At 33.6% G+C, this 13,364-nt stretch overlaps 1 protein-coding gene across 2 annotated transcripts in view; it reads left to right on the top strand.

Moving 5' to 3' along the window:
• Positions 1-13,364, top strand: part of LOC306873153 (cilia- and flagella-associated protein 58-like) — a 99,316-nt gene that overhangs the window by 65,210 nt on the left and 20,742 nt on the right. For both annotated transcript variants that reach the window (XM_079422233.1, XM_079422232.1), the window contains exons 16-17: positions 8,659-8,778; positions 11,904-12,037. In XM_079422233.1, the coding sequence (XP_079278359.1) occupies positions 8,659-8,778; positions 11,904-12,037 (254 nt within the window). The remainder of the gene's footprint in view (positions 1-8,658; positions 8,779-11,903; positions 12,038-13,364) is intronic.

Genomic DNA, 13,364 nt, shown 5'->3' with positions numbered 1-13,364 from the left:
TTAATGTCCTCCCTGCCATTCAATTCAATAATATACAACAAGCAGAGTCTATCATTTATACGTTTAGCCATACATTACTTGCATTATAGTCTAGAACTAGTAATTTTCCCCTCTTCGTCCTTGTGTATGGTCTAGTATTCAGAGAGCCCTCTATTATCTGTAATGAAGTGATCCGTGCTGTTCATTGCTCAGACTAGAAACAAATGTGATTTCTCAGATGCAGCAGGTGCTCAAGTAGAGCTTCTTCAGGGAGCAACATTTGTTTACATAAATGCATTTGGAATCTCTGATTAGGTTATGAATGGAGAGATGGAGAGAGGTGCTGTTGGCGTGACTAGGGTAACTTTTATGCTTTCATGATTCTGTATTTGAGATTTTTAATTGGGTTTGTTTGTTTGATGACTATAATGGTGGCTCCAAAGCAACTAACCAGAATCGTTATAGAACTGAGAGAGGGTGGGGTACGATTAAATAGTTCGCAGTTTGTCTGAAAGAGACAGACAAAATGTTCTAGGAGTAACTGTCCACTTTACTTTCACCATTACGAGATGGGTAGACATGGGCTGTGATGTTCAGTTTGATGGTGTTTAGAGCTTTTTCTCACTTTGGATCTTCAGCTCAGATGCAGTGGAAATGATCAAATGGGCTTTCAAAATGCTATTAACATCAGACAGAGAGCCAGTTTAGAAAGGTTCCTTTCACTGCCTGTATCAAATGAAGCTTAACAGACTGGATTGCCATCTTAGGACACGAGCAGCCGTTTTCAGGCATCAGATCATATCAAATCATGTTTGATTTCTTTCAGGTCATCACTAGATACACCTTTTCTTCCTAAACTCAATTCAGAACACACTATTGATATTTACACAAGCTGGGGTATAATAGTGTCCCACATTATTTCTATTGGACAAACCTTTTAGGCTATACCAGATGCAGTCTTTCATTTCAAAGGGTAAATATATGTACACAATAAGATTAACGTCTTTGCCTATTCTGTTGTATTTGCCTATTTTTTTTTTCTTCAGCATTTTGCATTTTTTCCCCCAGGTAAATGTCTCTTAAATTAGTTTTTCTGGTAATATAATCTTATAATGGAGAAAAAAAAAACTACTTGTATTAAGTTAGAAAAATGCCAAATAAGCCACATTTCTTTTTGAGGAATTACTTTTTTTAAATTGAAATTTATTCTTTTGATGCAAAGCTGAATTTTCAGCATCATTACTCCAGTCTTCAGTGTCACATGATCCTTCAGAAATCATTCTGATATGCTGATTTGCTGTTCAGGAAACATTTCTTATCATTATAATTTTCAGTGTTGAAAATGGTTGTGCTGCCTAATATTTTGTGATATATTTTCATGATTCCTTGATGAATAGTATATTGAAATAGAAAGCTTTTGTAACATTATAAATGCCTTTACTGACACTTTTGAACAATTTAATTAATCCTTGCTGCATAAAATTATTTATTACTTAAAAAAATAAAACTTAAACTTCTGAACGATGAAAGAAAGGTATTTAAAATTGTCTAGTCTCTATGTGCTCCTGTATGGTTTGGAAATATGTGCTGTCTTTATATTCTTTGTGCAATTCTGTTTGATGCAACTATGGACTTCTTTTAGAATGTATAAATGAACCAGCATTGTGTGATTTCTCACAACTTCAGTTCCAATCTGAAAATCAATGAATATGCCGATGGACTGCAGATGAAGTGAACCCTTCTTTGAGCGAACATTGGGATGCAGTGCTAATTATGTTAAAGCTGACTGCCTTACAACACCTCTATAACGCATTGTGTAATTATGAAGTCGTTTAGCTCGGCTCTGCATCGGCTCAAGCACTGTGTGAGTCTTTCTCTGCCTTTGATGCCTTTTAAAACAGCCCCACCACAGTTGTTAGACAGCAGGGCATTGTCGTATTGTTTTGTAGCTGTTTGCAGTGAAAATTGTGACAGCGTGTACAATATATAGTACCGTTTAGGACACAATAGCAAAAAGCCATTGCAGTCAAGACAATGCTGCACTTCTGTAGACGGAGGACGCTGGTGATTCAGAAATGATGCGAGACAGGCTCCGTTTTGAATATAATACCCATTATAGATCTTGAAGTATTCACAATGCAGCACTTTATGACAAACAAAGAGCAGGCACTGTTTTTCACATAGATACAGACTCTAATTGTCGCATTACTTGCGTTGAGGCAGTGCGATAATAAAAGAGGCACAGAACATATCATGTCAGTTAATATTCGTGCAGGCAAATCTGGACAGGCGATTAGCGGTTAACTATTTATTTATGCATGGTGGCCGCAAGATATGGCCCAGTGACTCACCAAATTACCAACTGAGGTATGACAGGAAGGTCTGTTTTACCTGCAATAAATAACAAGAGTTTATTATGCCCTACAGTTAATGTAATGTAACACTGTAACAGTAAGGTCTGCGAAAGGTTTGCATCGGGTGCCGTAGAGTTAGATTGAGTTTTCCGAGCTGAAGTTTTCATTTGGGTAAAAGAGAAAGGAAGGTGATATTGTATAGCAGGAGATCCAGCACTCAGAGAAAGCTTGTGACCTCTTATTTCCAAAGCTCCGATGCATGGACACTTCCTGTCTTTAAAAACGCTATACTCCAGTCCTAGCTTTCTCGCTGCTTACAAACCTGTTTAGTGCACACTACTATGAGCTATGTTAAGCGCCATGGACACGATAAGAACTTCTGGTATTTAGTGGTGATTCCTCAAAATAATTAAGAGCCAGTTTCTGAATAATTTCTTCAGGGTGATTTTGTTTTGAGAGTCAGGGACTGTTGCCCTAGGGGTGTAATAATTACAGAGAAACTGCACTTATGGGCATCGTGTCATTTTTTTTTTTTTTATGTTCAACACTTTGGGTCACTTTTTTTCTGCAAGCATGCATTGATCAAAAGGGTAACACTTTATTTTGATAGTCCACTTTAGACATTCAACTATCAGTAAGTAACTTTGCAGTTACATGTCAACTAGCAGTCATTAAAGTATTAGTAGATTGTATGCTTAATATTTTCTAACACTTTATTTTGATGGGCCTACAACATACTGACTATAAGAACCTTTGCAAGTATATGTCACCTTATTCGACTAACCCTAAACCTAACCTAACAGTCTACTCTGAGAGTTAGTAGATATGTAGTTGCAAATTCATGAGAATTAGTTGACATGTAGTTGTTAAGTTTCTTATAGTTAGTAGAATGTCTAAATAAACTATAAAATGGACTATCAAAATAAAGTGTAACCATCAAAAGTCAAAGGTGGCAGTAAAGACTTTGACATTGTTACATAAAAAAAGTATTTGAAATACATTTATTTCATGCTAAGCATACTATGAATACATTTACATATTTACAGTACTTAACAAAAATACCCTCCAATTGTACTTTTGGTATACTAAACTGGTCTACTTAAAGTCCGCTAAATTGGAACAACTAATTTAGTACTTAATGCACTTTAACTGTGCAGAAGTAGTGCTGACGTCCAACTAAAGATATACTGAAGTATGCTAAAGTAGGACTATTGCAAGTACACTTTAAATATCTTGCATTTAAAGACCGATATTATTCAAAGATCATACAGTCCTCATCAACAGTGACATTAAAACACATTTCAGGTTTAGTATTAAGAAATGTGCATTGTGCACAAGTAGTACTCCAAATAAAGTTTAAGTATAATTTTTATATCAGTAAGTCTGGAGCAATATGTCAGTAAATATATTACTTTTTTTACTAGGGTAAATTTTGCACTTTTGAACTTTCTATTCATCAAATGAACCCTGAATTTTTTGAAAAAAAAGAAGGTTAATCAGCAGAACTTTGTATTTTAAAATAACATTTTAATATTTAATAGTAATTTAAAATTATATTAAAATAGACAGCTATTTCTAATTAAAATAATATTTCACAACATTACTGATTTTACAGTATTTTTTATAATTACATTTTGCATTGTAATGGATTTTAATGGATAAAAATTAGCACATGAGCATAGTTGAGTAGCTTGTTAGCTCTGTAAAATGGTAAGGTAAAGATTTAAAGGAATAATCAGTGAAATAAAACAAGATTTTTTTAATACATATATATGGATTGCCATAGAATGACTTAATCAGTTTGTTTAAAAACATGAAATAATAAAATAAGTGTTAGCATTAAGCTAAATTCAGTGTTTAAGATATCTATTGGATTATCGTTATTTTTTTTTTTCTTTCTGTTTGTGCTGTTGTTGACCTTATGAGACCTGAGACCCTCTGATTGAGACCCACCGCCTGAAGTCACAAAGGCTTTTCTCCACTCATTTGTGACAGAACTTGTGCCGTGACAGCAGGAGCAACAAAATAAAGTTATTGTCAAAATCTTAGCTGTCAAGGGAGGATGTCTCCATCGTAAGACAGGTCGGAAGCCGGTAGACGTGCAATTGTCGTCCGAATTCTTTGGCAGAGAAAACTGTTGCGGGGGTGTGAAAATTGAGCATGTTCCCGTCACTGTCAGTCACAGCATGTCTTCTTCATCTCTGAATGAACTGACACACAGAACATCTGTTTGCTTTTAAATCGCACTCGTCGTCTACCGATTGTGCTGAACAGGGACAGCAGAGCTACTCCGGTTACTTCAAGTGTTCTTCACGTCACATAGGCTTCTGTGATTATTCAGCCTGACATATAGAGGAAAATAAGTCAGAATGAGGTTAAGCAACGTGACTTCCTGTTTGTTAACAATGTGTAAAAATACATCTTACATACTGTAAAAGGATGACTGTAGAAGACATGCTGTTAAATATGAGTTTGGGGTAGAGAGATGGAATGGAGTAAAAGAGAAAGAAAGTGAGCGAGAATATGGAGAGATGAGGATTTGAAGGGCCCTGTGGTGTGGTCATTGGATAAACGCCAGATATTCTTTGTCATTTCCTTAGGGAGGATGAATTATTATCAGAGTATTGTATTTATAGACAGTGTTTTTCTATTCAGTAGGTAAAATATATTTTTAATAACTATTATCATCTGGAAGAAGCATTGCCTGTGTTTCACAGTAGATCATTTGACCTATGTTTTACATGTGCCAGTTCATGTTTTAGTTGCAAAGCTAAGTATTTCAGGCTATAGGCAAAAATGAAATGAAATTAGACATTAGCTATACTTTCATATTTTACTTTTTGTGAAAAATATATTGTGAAAGCAGTTCCCAAATAAAGCAGTATTTTAATATAATGTTTTCATGAGATTAAAATACTTCACAGGGGAACTTGTGCAAAAAAAAGATTAAAACAAATGTATTTTATTAATGTCTTCCCATCATAGTAGGTCTGTAAGATTTTTAAAATGTTTTTGAAAGAAGTATCTCATGCTCAACAAGACATTTTTTACAGTACAGAAAAGAATATTAAAAGTAAAATATTCTGATTTAAAAATAAAGGTTTTCTTTTTTAATCTATTTTAAAAAAACATTATGGCAAGCTGATTTTTTAGCAGCCATTACTCTAGTCTTCATTTAAAATTATTTTAATTTGCTGTTTAATGTGATTATTCTAAGTAGTACTTAAGAAACATTGGTTTTTCTTTTTCTTTTTATCACCGCTGAAAACAGTTGTTCTGCTTTTATATTTTTGTGGTGATATATGATACTTTTTTCAGCATTATTTGATAAATAGAAAATTCAAACAAACAGCTTTTATTGATTAAAATAGAAATCATTTGTAACACTTTAAATGTCTGTAATTTTCAATCAGTTTAATCAGTGAAGCATTAATTTAATATATAAATAAGTAAAAAAAAAAACCTTTGTTAGTGTTTCTAAGGCTAATCTACTTTACGATAACATGCATGGTTTTTTTTTTGTGCATTTGGAAAGTTTTATACAGCATTTTTTATGCAATATTCAAAACATTTGCATACAAAACATGGATGAAATCCCAGTTAATTTCTCCTGGGAAACTGATGCTAATAACTGAACATGTGTCCCTTGTAGATTTTCAGAAGAAATCTCAGCAATGTCACAAACTGTACTCAGATTAACCCAGATGGCAAGCTCTGCGATCAGCAGTCAGAGAAAAATCATTTGATAGAGCTTAATTTATTCTGAACTGCAAACAATTCATTTAAGACTAACCTCAAGAGTAAGAAATCCTTTCCTCTGAGAAATCCTAAAGTTCCAAAATGTATGTTGACATTATTCTTAGTGTTATATTCATGATAAATAGAGTAAGACAGACAGACAGAGCAAAGCGCGAGACTGAGGTAAACAGACAGGTTGCGGGGTCTCCGTCGAGGACACGTGTAACAGCATTAGCATTATCAAAACTCAGCCCACGTTGGGCCATGGAAATGTTTTTGGATGCTGAAGTGATGTATTGTTTGATAACGCTCCATGAGTGCAGATGTTTGCACGAGACACAGAGTTGGTGAAGCTAGAGTCTGAGATTGGGTTTGATCTTGGCCTTGTTGTGATCCTATAAAAGTCAGTGTATTATAGTCGCCTCTCAGTCATAAATCATTCATCGGCTGACTCGCTCTCTATCACACACACACACTCACTTCAATATTGATGAAATTATGAAGAGACGGCCACCGTGGCTGTGAAGAAACGGCAAAAAGAAAAAGGACAGAAAATATCTTGAGAAAAATCCTGGGAGCTTCAGAGGAAAAAAATGTGTTAAGCTTTCAGCTTTCCGGTAAATCTATAATGTGTGTGTGTGCTGTGTGCAGCAATGTGTTTGAGACAAAGAACTGTTTTGTGGTTGTTGAGGCCATGAGTGTGTCTTCGTTTTGAATGCTGGTCCTTTTGATCATGAACGATCTTCTTTCAGTCGTCCTAAACCCCCTGAATTCATGATTTCTCCTGTGGCACATCATTTATATTCCATTGAAAATTCAGAGCCTTTATATTAGTGATCATTTTAGACACCAGACAGTCTGCATTTATTAGCATTGATGAGTTTAAACTGGACAGTACTCCTTCTCTAATTAGCAACATTGATGATCCATATATATGTGTGTGTGTGTGTGTGTGTCATTACATGGTCAGTGCTGCGATAGAGTGTTAGTTATCCATTTTTCTTCCCTCCACACACTTGGATAATTAACACCAGCTTACAAAATGAATTAGCTGTCAGTCCCCTGAATCTAGCTGTAGCTTTTTTTTTCTGTGATTTGACACTGAAAAATAGCATCATTGCTTATAATTGTACGACTGACGTTAAAAGAGATCTCATGCTCTGAACTATCAATGAACTAACAAATATCTATTTTGAAAGCTTTTCAGGAGGAAAAGAGTGACACATTTTGAACATCTCAGACAATTTTCACAGTGTTTTAGAGGATATGATTTATTGCAGCGTTAGTTATGTTCCTCAATTTTTTTAGTTATGTTTCCTCAATTGTTGTCCCTTCTTGGTGCGGATCTTTTGGGCAGGTGTGAATACAGCAATCACACTCAGCTGAAGACCAGTTGGGTTATATTTGTAGCAATAGCCAAAAATACACTGTATGGGTCAAAATTATTGATTTTTCTTTTATGCCAAAAATCATTAGGACACTAAGTAAAGATCATGTTCCATGAAGATATTTTGTAAATTTCCTACTGTAAATATATCAAAACTTAATTTTTGGTTAGTAATAGGCATTGCTAGGGAGCTCTGCACATTACATGCAGGAAAACAATAGTAGGCTAAATCATGTGCACGATTTACTATTTCGTTCCCTCGATTTATAAATTGTACACACGATTTACTAATTCTTCCCTCGATTTGCTAAATCGTGTGCACGATTTATTATTTTTTTCTTGCATGTCATGTGCGGGACTCCATACATTGCTAAGAACTTCATTTGGACAACTTTAAAGGTGATTTTTTCAGTATTTGGATTTTTTCAGATTCCAGATTTTCAAATAGTTGTATCTCAGCCAAATATTGTCCTATCCTAACAAACCATAGATCAATGGAAAGCTTATAAATAAAAATAAAATTGACCCTTATGACTGGTTTTATGCTCCAGGGTCACATATTAAATTAAAAGTTACATTGAAATAAATTTTTAAATGAGTAAATTACATTAAAAATGACATAAAATGAACTTAAATTCAATTTGGTGCTTTACAATACTTCATGTTTAAAATTAAATTCAATTTACCTGAAAATTAAAAAGAAATAAAAAATGGTGCTTTATAATTTTCATGTTTAAAGTTAAATTAAATTAAAAAATAATTTTAATTAAATAAAATTTTATTAAAAATTTAATTGAATTACAAATGAAACTAAATTAAAAGTTACATAAATTTTTTATTTGGTTAAATTAAATCATTACATTACATTAACAATTGTATTAAAAATGTAATTTAATTAATTGAATAAATTCAATTAAATTAGGTGTTAAAACTATATTAAAATTGTATTAATTTTTTTTTATTGAATTGAAATTTTTATTAAATTAAATTAGGTACTTTATGATACTTCATGTTTACAATTAAAGGAAATTTAATTAAATAAAATTTGGTGCTGTATGATATTTTATGTTTAAATGAAATAAAATTAAAAATGACATTAAAATGTTATTAAAAATTGAATAAAAAAAAAAAAAAAACTTTGCTACTTTATGATACTTCATGTTTAAAATTAATTTGATTTTGTTTTACTTTGTGTTGCAGGAGAAAGAGAAACTTTACGTTGAGCTGAAACACATCCTAGCTCGACAGCCAGGTCCTGAAGCAGTGGAAAAACTACAGGTTTATCAGCGAACACTCCGGGAGAAGACCAAACAACTGAAGGTCGGCTAAGAAACGTCTGCTTTTGTCTCTTCTCTTCTCTTCTCTTCTCTTCTCTTCTCTTCTCTTCTCTTCTCTTCTCTTCTCTTCTCTTCTCTTCTCTTCTCTTCTCTTCTCTTCTCTTCTCTTCTCTTCTCTTCTTTACAGAATGTATTGTAAAATAATGTATATATGATGTAACATTTTTAATTAAATTAAATTATTTAGCATAATAAGTTCTTTTTTCTTTCTGCGATATGTCAGCCGGATCCCGCGTCCCACTCACTGAGGGCTTTTTCTCACATAAATCATTCCTCCTCTCACTCCTCTCCCATCATTTTCATCTCCTTATTCCCCCTCTCACCGTCACACAAAATGAATAATTAGTTACTTCACCACTTAATTAAGAGTTCAGGTCCATCTGGAGACAGCGACCACTAATGTCATTTTTAATGAGTCGGTTCGGTTTAAGCTGCCTCGTCCTGCCCTATTAAATAGGCAAGAGGCAGAGATGAGAACAGTTAAAAAGTTATGAGTCTCTGCTGAGCCTTCGGTGACCTTGTGATGGCTAACATTGGGATCTGAAAACCAGGCGAAGCGTCCTCTGCAGTCAGGACAGTAGAAAGTGCTCTTTACAAAAATGGACGTAACAGACTTTAAAGACTGAAAAGTCCTTAGCTCGGCAGAAATTCCGAGCTGATCTATTAGAATATCTGCAGTGTGGAGTATAAAACTCTCAGGCGCCCTTGAACTTAAAAATAATGGCCCGAAGGTAGGCATAGGGGGGATCTGGCTTTCTGATAATTTATTGCCAAGCTTAAAATGAGTTACGCACTGCAGGCATCACTGGCAAAGCTTTAAATAAACAAAGCTCAGCTTAATTAACATTAGAACAGAAGCCTTACTAATGAGCCAAACAGAAAAATCATCCCATTCTTTGATTGAAGCATGTCCTCCCGCTCCAGCCCCCTTTAGTAAATTAACATTAATTAACACTGGTCTTTTGACTCTCTGTGCTTGTTTGAAAGATGTTTCCAGAGTTTTGTCTTTGTAAAATACCCAGTAGTCTAAATAATATTATACGCTGCATGAAAAGCTCACAACAGATTAAGTTATTTTGTTCATTTAAAAATATACCAAAAGTGCAGTTTTTGCTTGAAAGTTGATTAAACAATGCAAATTTTGGCCCAATTCACCACCTGCATCTGAATTCCCATCAAATATGTTTCAGTAGTTGCAGATTCCATTGGAAAAAAGTAAATTAAATAAAAAATAAATAAAACAAAGATAAAATGATAATGATAATAATTTGTGGCAGACTTGGAACTGATTATTTTTTTTTAAGTTGTTGTTATTATTATTATTATTATTGTTATTTTTAATTATTTAAAAAAATATATATATATTTAAAAAAGGAAAAGCTTTCAATGAACAGAAACATTTTGAATGTCTGAGCAATACTCTTCCTAAACTGTCAAAAATCCCAATATGAAATAAACAATAACATTTAAAAAAAATGCAATAAAATTCATTAAAAAATGTTAACAACTAGCTTGCCAAGAAATATTGATTTGCAATATATTTATTTAAATTATATTGTTTATATAATTTATAAAACAAAAAAACAGACTGCCATAATATATATGCAATATATTTCCCAAATTGCCCAATAATTAATATAATGTTCAATAAATAATAAAATAAAAAGTGCAAATAAAATTCATTAAAAAGTACCAAAAATAATTACTATTGTTTATAGCTAAACAATTAGTCTGCCAAATAATACTGATTTGGAATTGATTTATTGAAGATTTCTTTTAATTTAATTTAATTATTTTTATTATAATACTGTATTGATATGGAATTGACTTATTGACATTTTTTAAATTATCTTATTTAATAAAATTATTATTTTATGTAATACAATTATTTTATTTTCCAATTATTTCTATTTAATTTTGTACATGGAAAAACATTTAAATAAAAAAACTTTCAATGAGCAGAAACGTTTTGAATGCCTGTCATGTGCAACACCCTTCGCAAATGATCCAATCCAAAGCCAGCTCTGCAGCAGAGCACATCTGAGATTTCTTCATTTATTACTTCCTCTCGTTCCCTCCTCTCTCACTTTCTGTCCATCTTCCTCCTTCTCTTTAGCATCTCTCTTCTCTCTGTTCCTTTCATAACTGAGCTCTGGGCTATTTTGGGTCACCTGCACTATGTGGGTGGTTTTGGAGCACATTGGATGAATGACAATTAGAGCTTGACTGATATGTGCAAAGATTGACGGAGATCAATGAGATGCCGCAGAGGAAATCACTCTGTTCCTTGCTCGGAGGGAGAGATGAGGTGACTGTGTTAAGCCGAACACATCCTCAGTGATAGATCACAACTGTACAACTAGGACACATTTATAGCAAAGAGGTGCCTACTGAAGGGTGAGCGCAGATTTAGGAAACATTTCAAAGTAATTGACAAATGGGCTTTTAGACGCTTTGCAATATTTAGATGGTTTGCAACATACAGAAAGCACCAAAGCAGTGGATATAAAAGCAATAAACAGCTTGAAGCTGTAAGTTACGGTGTTTTACCGTGATTATGTGGAGCGCTTAATCATGCTGAAATCACTGTAAGAATGTATTGCTTTCATAATTAAACACATTAATGTTCATAATAACATGAAAAAAAGATTCCAATGAAATTCATTAAAAAGTACCAAAATAATCACTGTTGTTAATCACTAAACAATTAGTCTGCAAAGCAAATATAGTTAATCCGTAGGCCGTTTCAGCTCTGAATTAAACTAAAAAAAAAAAAAAAAATATATATATATATATATATATATATATTCCATAAAGAAAATGAAGACTACTTTTTTATAATTCAATGTGCCTACTAATTTTTCAGTGTTTTTCTATTTTCAAAATCTCATTGTCCAGATACATCTATTTTATTTTAATTAAAATATGCTTAAATTAACTTTATTGGAACAAATGATGATATGTGCTGTACCATTGCATATAATTAAATCATGAAGGTTGTTATGCACTTGACCCGGTTATGGTTGCCAGGCAAGTCTGAAGCAACCAAGTGCATAAATATATAATTTACATGTAAAGTCATAATATTTTAACAGTTTTCTTTCACAGGTCCTAACAGCAGAGCTCAACATGCACGAGTCCCAATCTGAAGACTACAAGTATGAGATCGAACGTCTGGCCCATGAACTCCAAGAAGTCAAGAAAAAATACCTCGCACAGAAACGGAAAGACCAGGAGCACAGGTGAGAAAGAAAGGTGTAAACCCACAAATTACAATTCTGTCATCATCTACTCACCCTTAGGTCCTTCTAAATCTCTATGACTTTCTTCTGTGGAATACAAAAGACAACTTTTTCAATTTACAGTAAATGTGGACTGAAGCATTCAAGCTCAAAAAAGGATGCAAAAGCACAATAAAACTATCATAAAAGTAGTCCAAATGACTCATAAAACCTAAAGTTCTAAAGTTGTATAGACCACGTTTATGATGCTTGTGGTGCTTTTTCATGCTTTTAAAAAGCTTGAAAGCATCAGTCACCATTAATGAGGTTGAGTAAATGATGACAGAATTTTCATAAGCATTTAAAAACAACCGTGTGCCAGTATTTGAGTGTGTGTGTGCATGTGGGTTCAGGTGGAAGACGTTAATCCCAGATCAGCATAAAATGTAACGCTATACCCACAGTATAAATCAGACCAGCAGAAAGCACTTACAGTGTTTGTATGTGTGTGGTGTCTGTGTATCCGTATATTTCATGGTCCTGACAGCAAATGACCTTCGATATTGCCAACAAGCAGACAAGAACGGCACCCTCTGACACGGCCGAAAATGATACCTCAGATAACGGTGAGAAAGGAAAAAGGCATTTGGAATTGGAGAGAAATCAATGAGCCAGTAAATTGGAAAGATTTCTCTCATTTCATCTCTGTGTTCTTGGGAGCAAATCGTGACACTGAAAATTATAGAGTGATGCAAAATCATTCTCTTTTATTCGCTGATTAGTAGGACCCTGCCAAATTCCACTGCTATTGGCCTTCGATCTAATGAAATTATGACTAAACGTGTGGTATTTTGGAAGCATGTATGTTGCTCAACCTGGGGAGTCTTATTTTGTAACGCAATTGCTTGGGAGAGAATGTTTTGTTAGGAGGGGTTGACGATTGATTTGTATGTAATCTACTAAACACCACTGTTACCCATATACACACTTCTCACATCAGCCACTCTTTCTGTCCCACACACACACACACACATCCTTTTAGAACACACACATTGGGCCTTATTTCTGAAGCATGAGCAGAGCAAATTTATGTGTAAATCCATTCTTATGTAAATCACTTGTTGAATTAAATGGGGCAATTTATGTAAGACTGTTTTTACAAATGAGTTCTGCAGGTGTTTCTTGAATAACACCCGTACAATGTATGTTTCTGCCTCAGATATGATAAAATAAAATAAAATGTAAAGTACCTTAAGCTTATTAAACCGATTTTTCGAACTATATATGACAAATAGGCTTTTTGTGGTTGGAGGGCTGGAAACTCGGATGTTTCTTTTTTTGAGATTCT

Source organism: Barbus barbus (assembly GCF_936440315.1).
Source record: "Barbus barbus genome assembly, chromosome: 7".
Taxonomy (NCBI): domain Eukaryota; kingdom Metazoa; phylum Chordata; class Actinopteri; order Cypriniformes; family Cyprinidae; genus Barbus; species Barbus barbus.
This window is presented reverse-complemented; position numbering and strand designations above follow the sequence as displayed.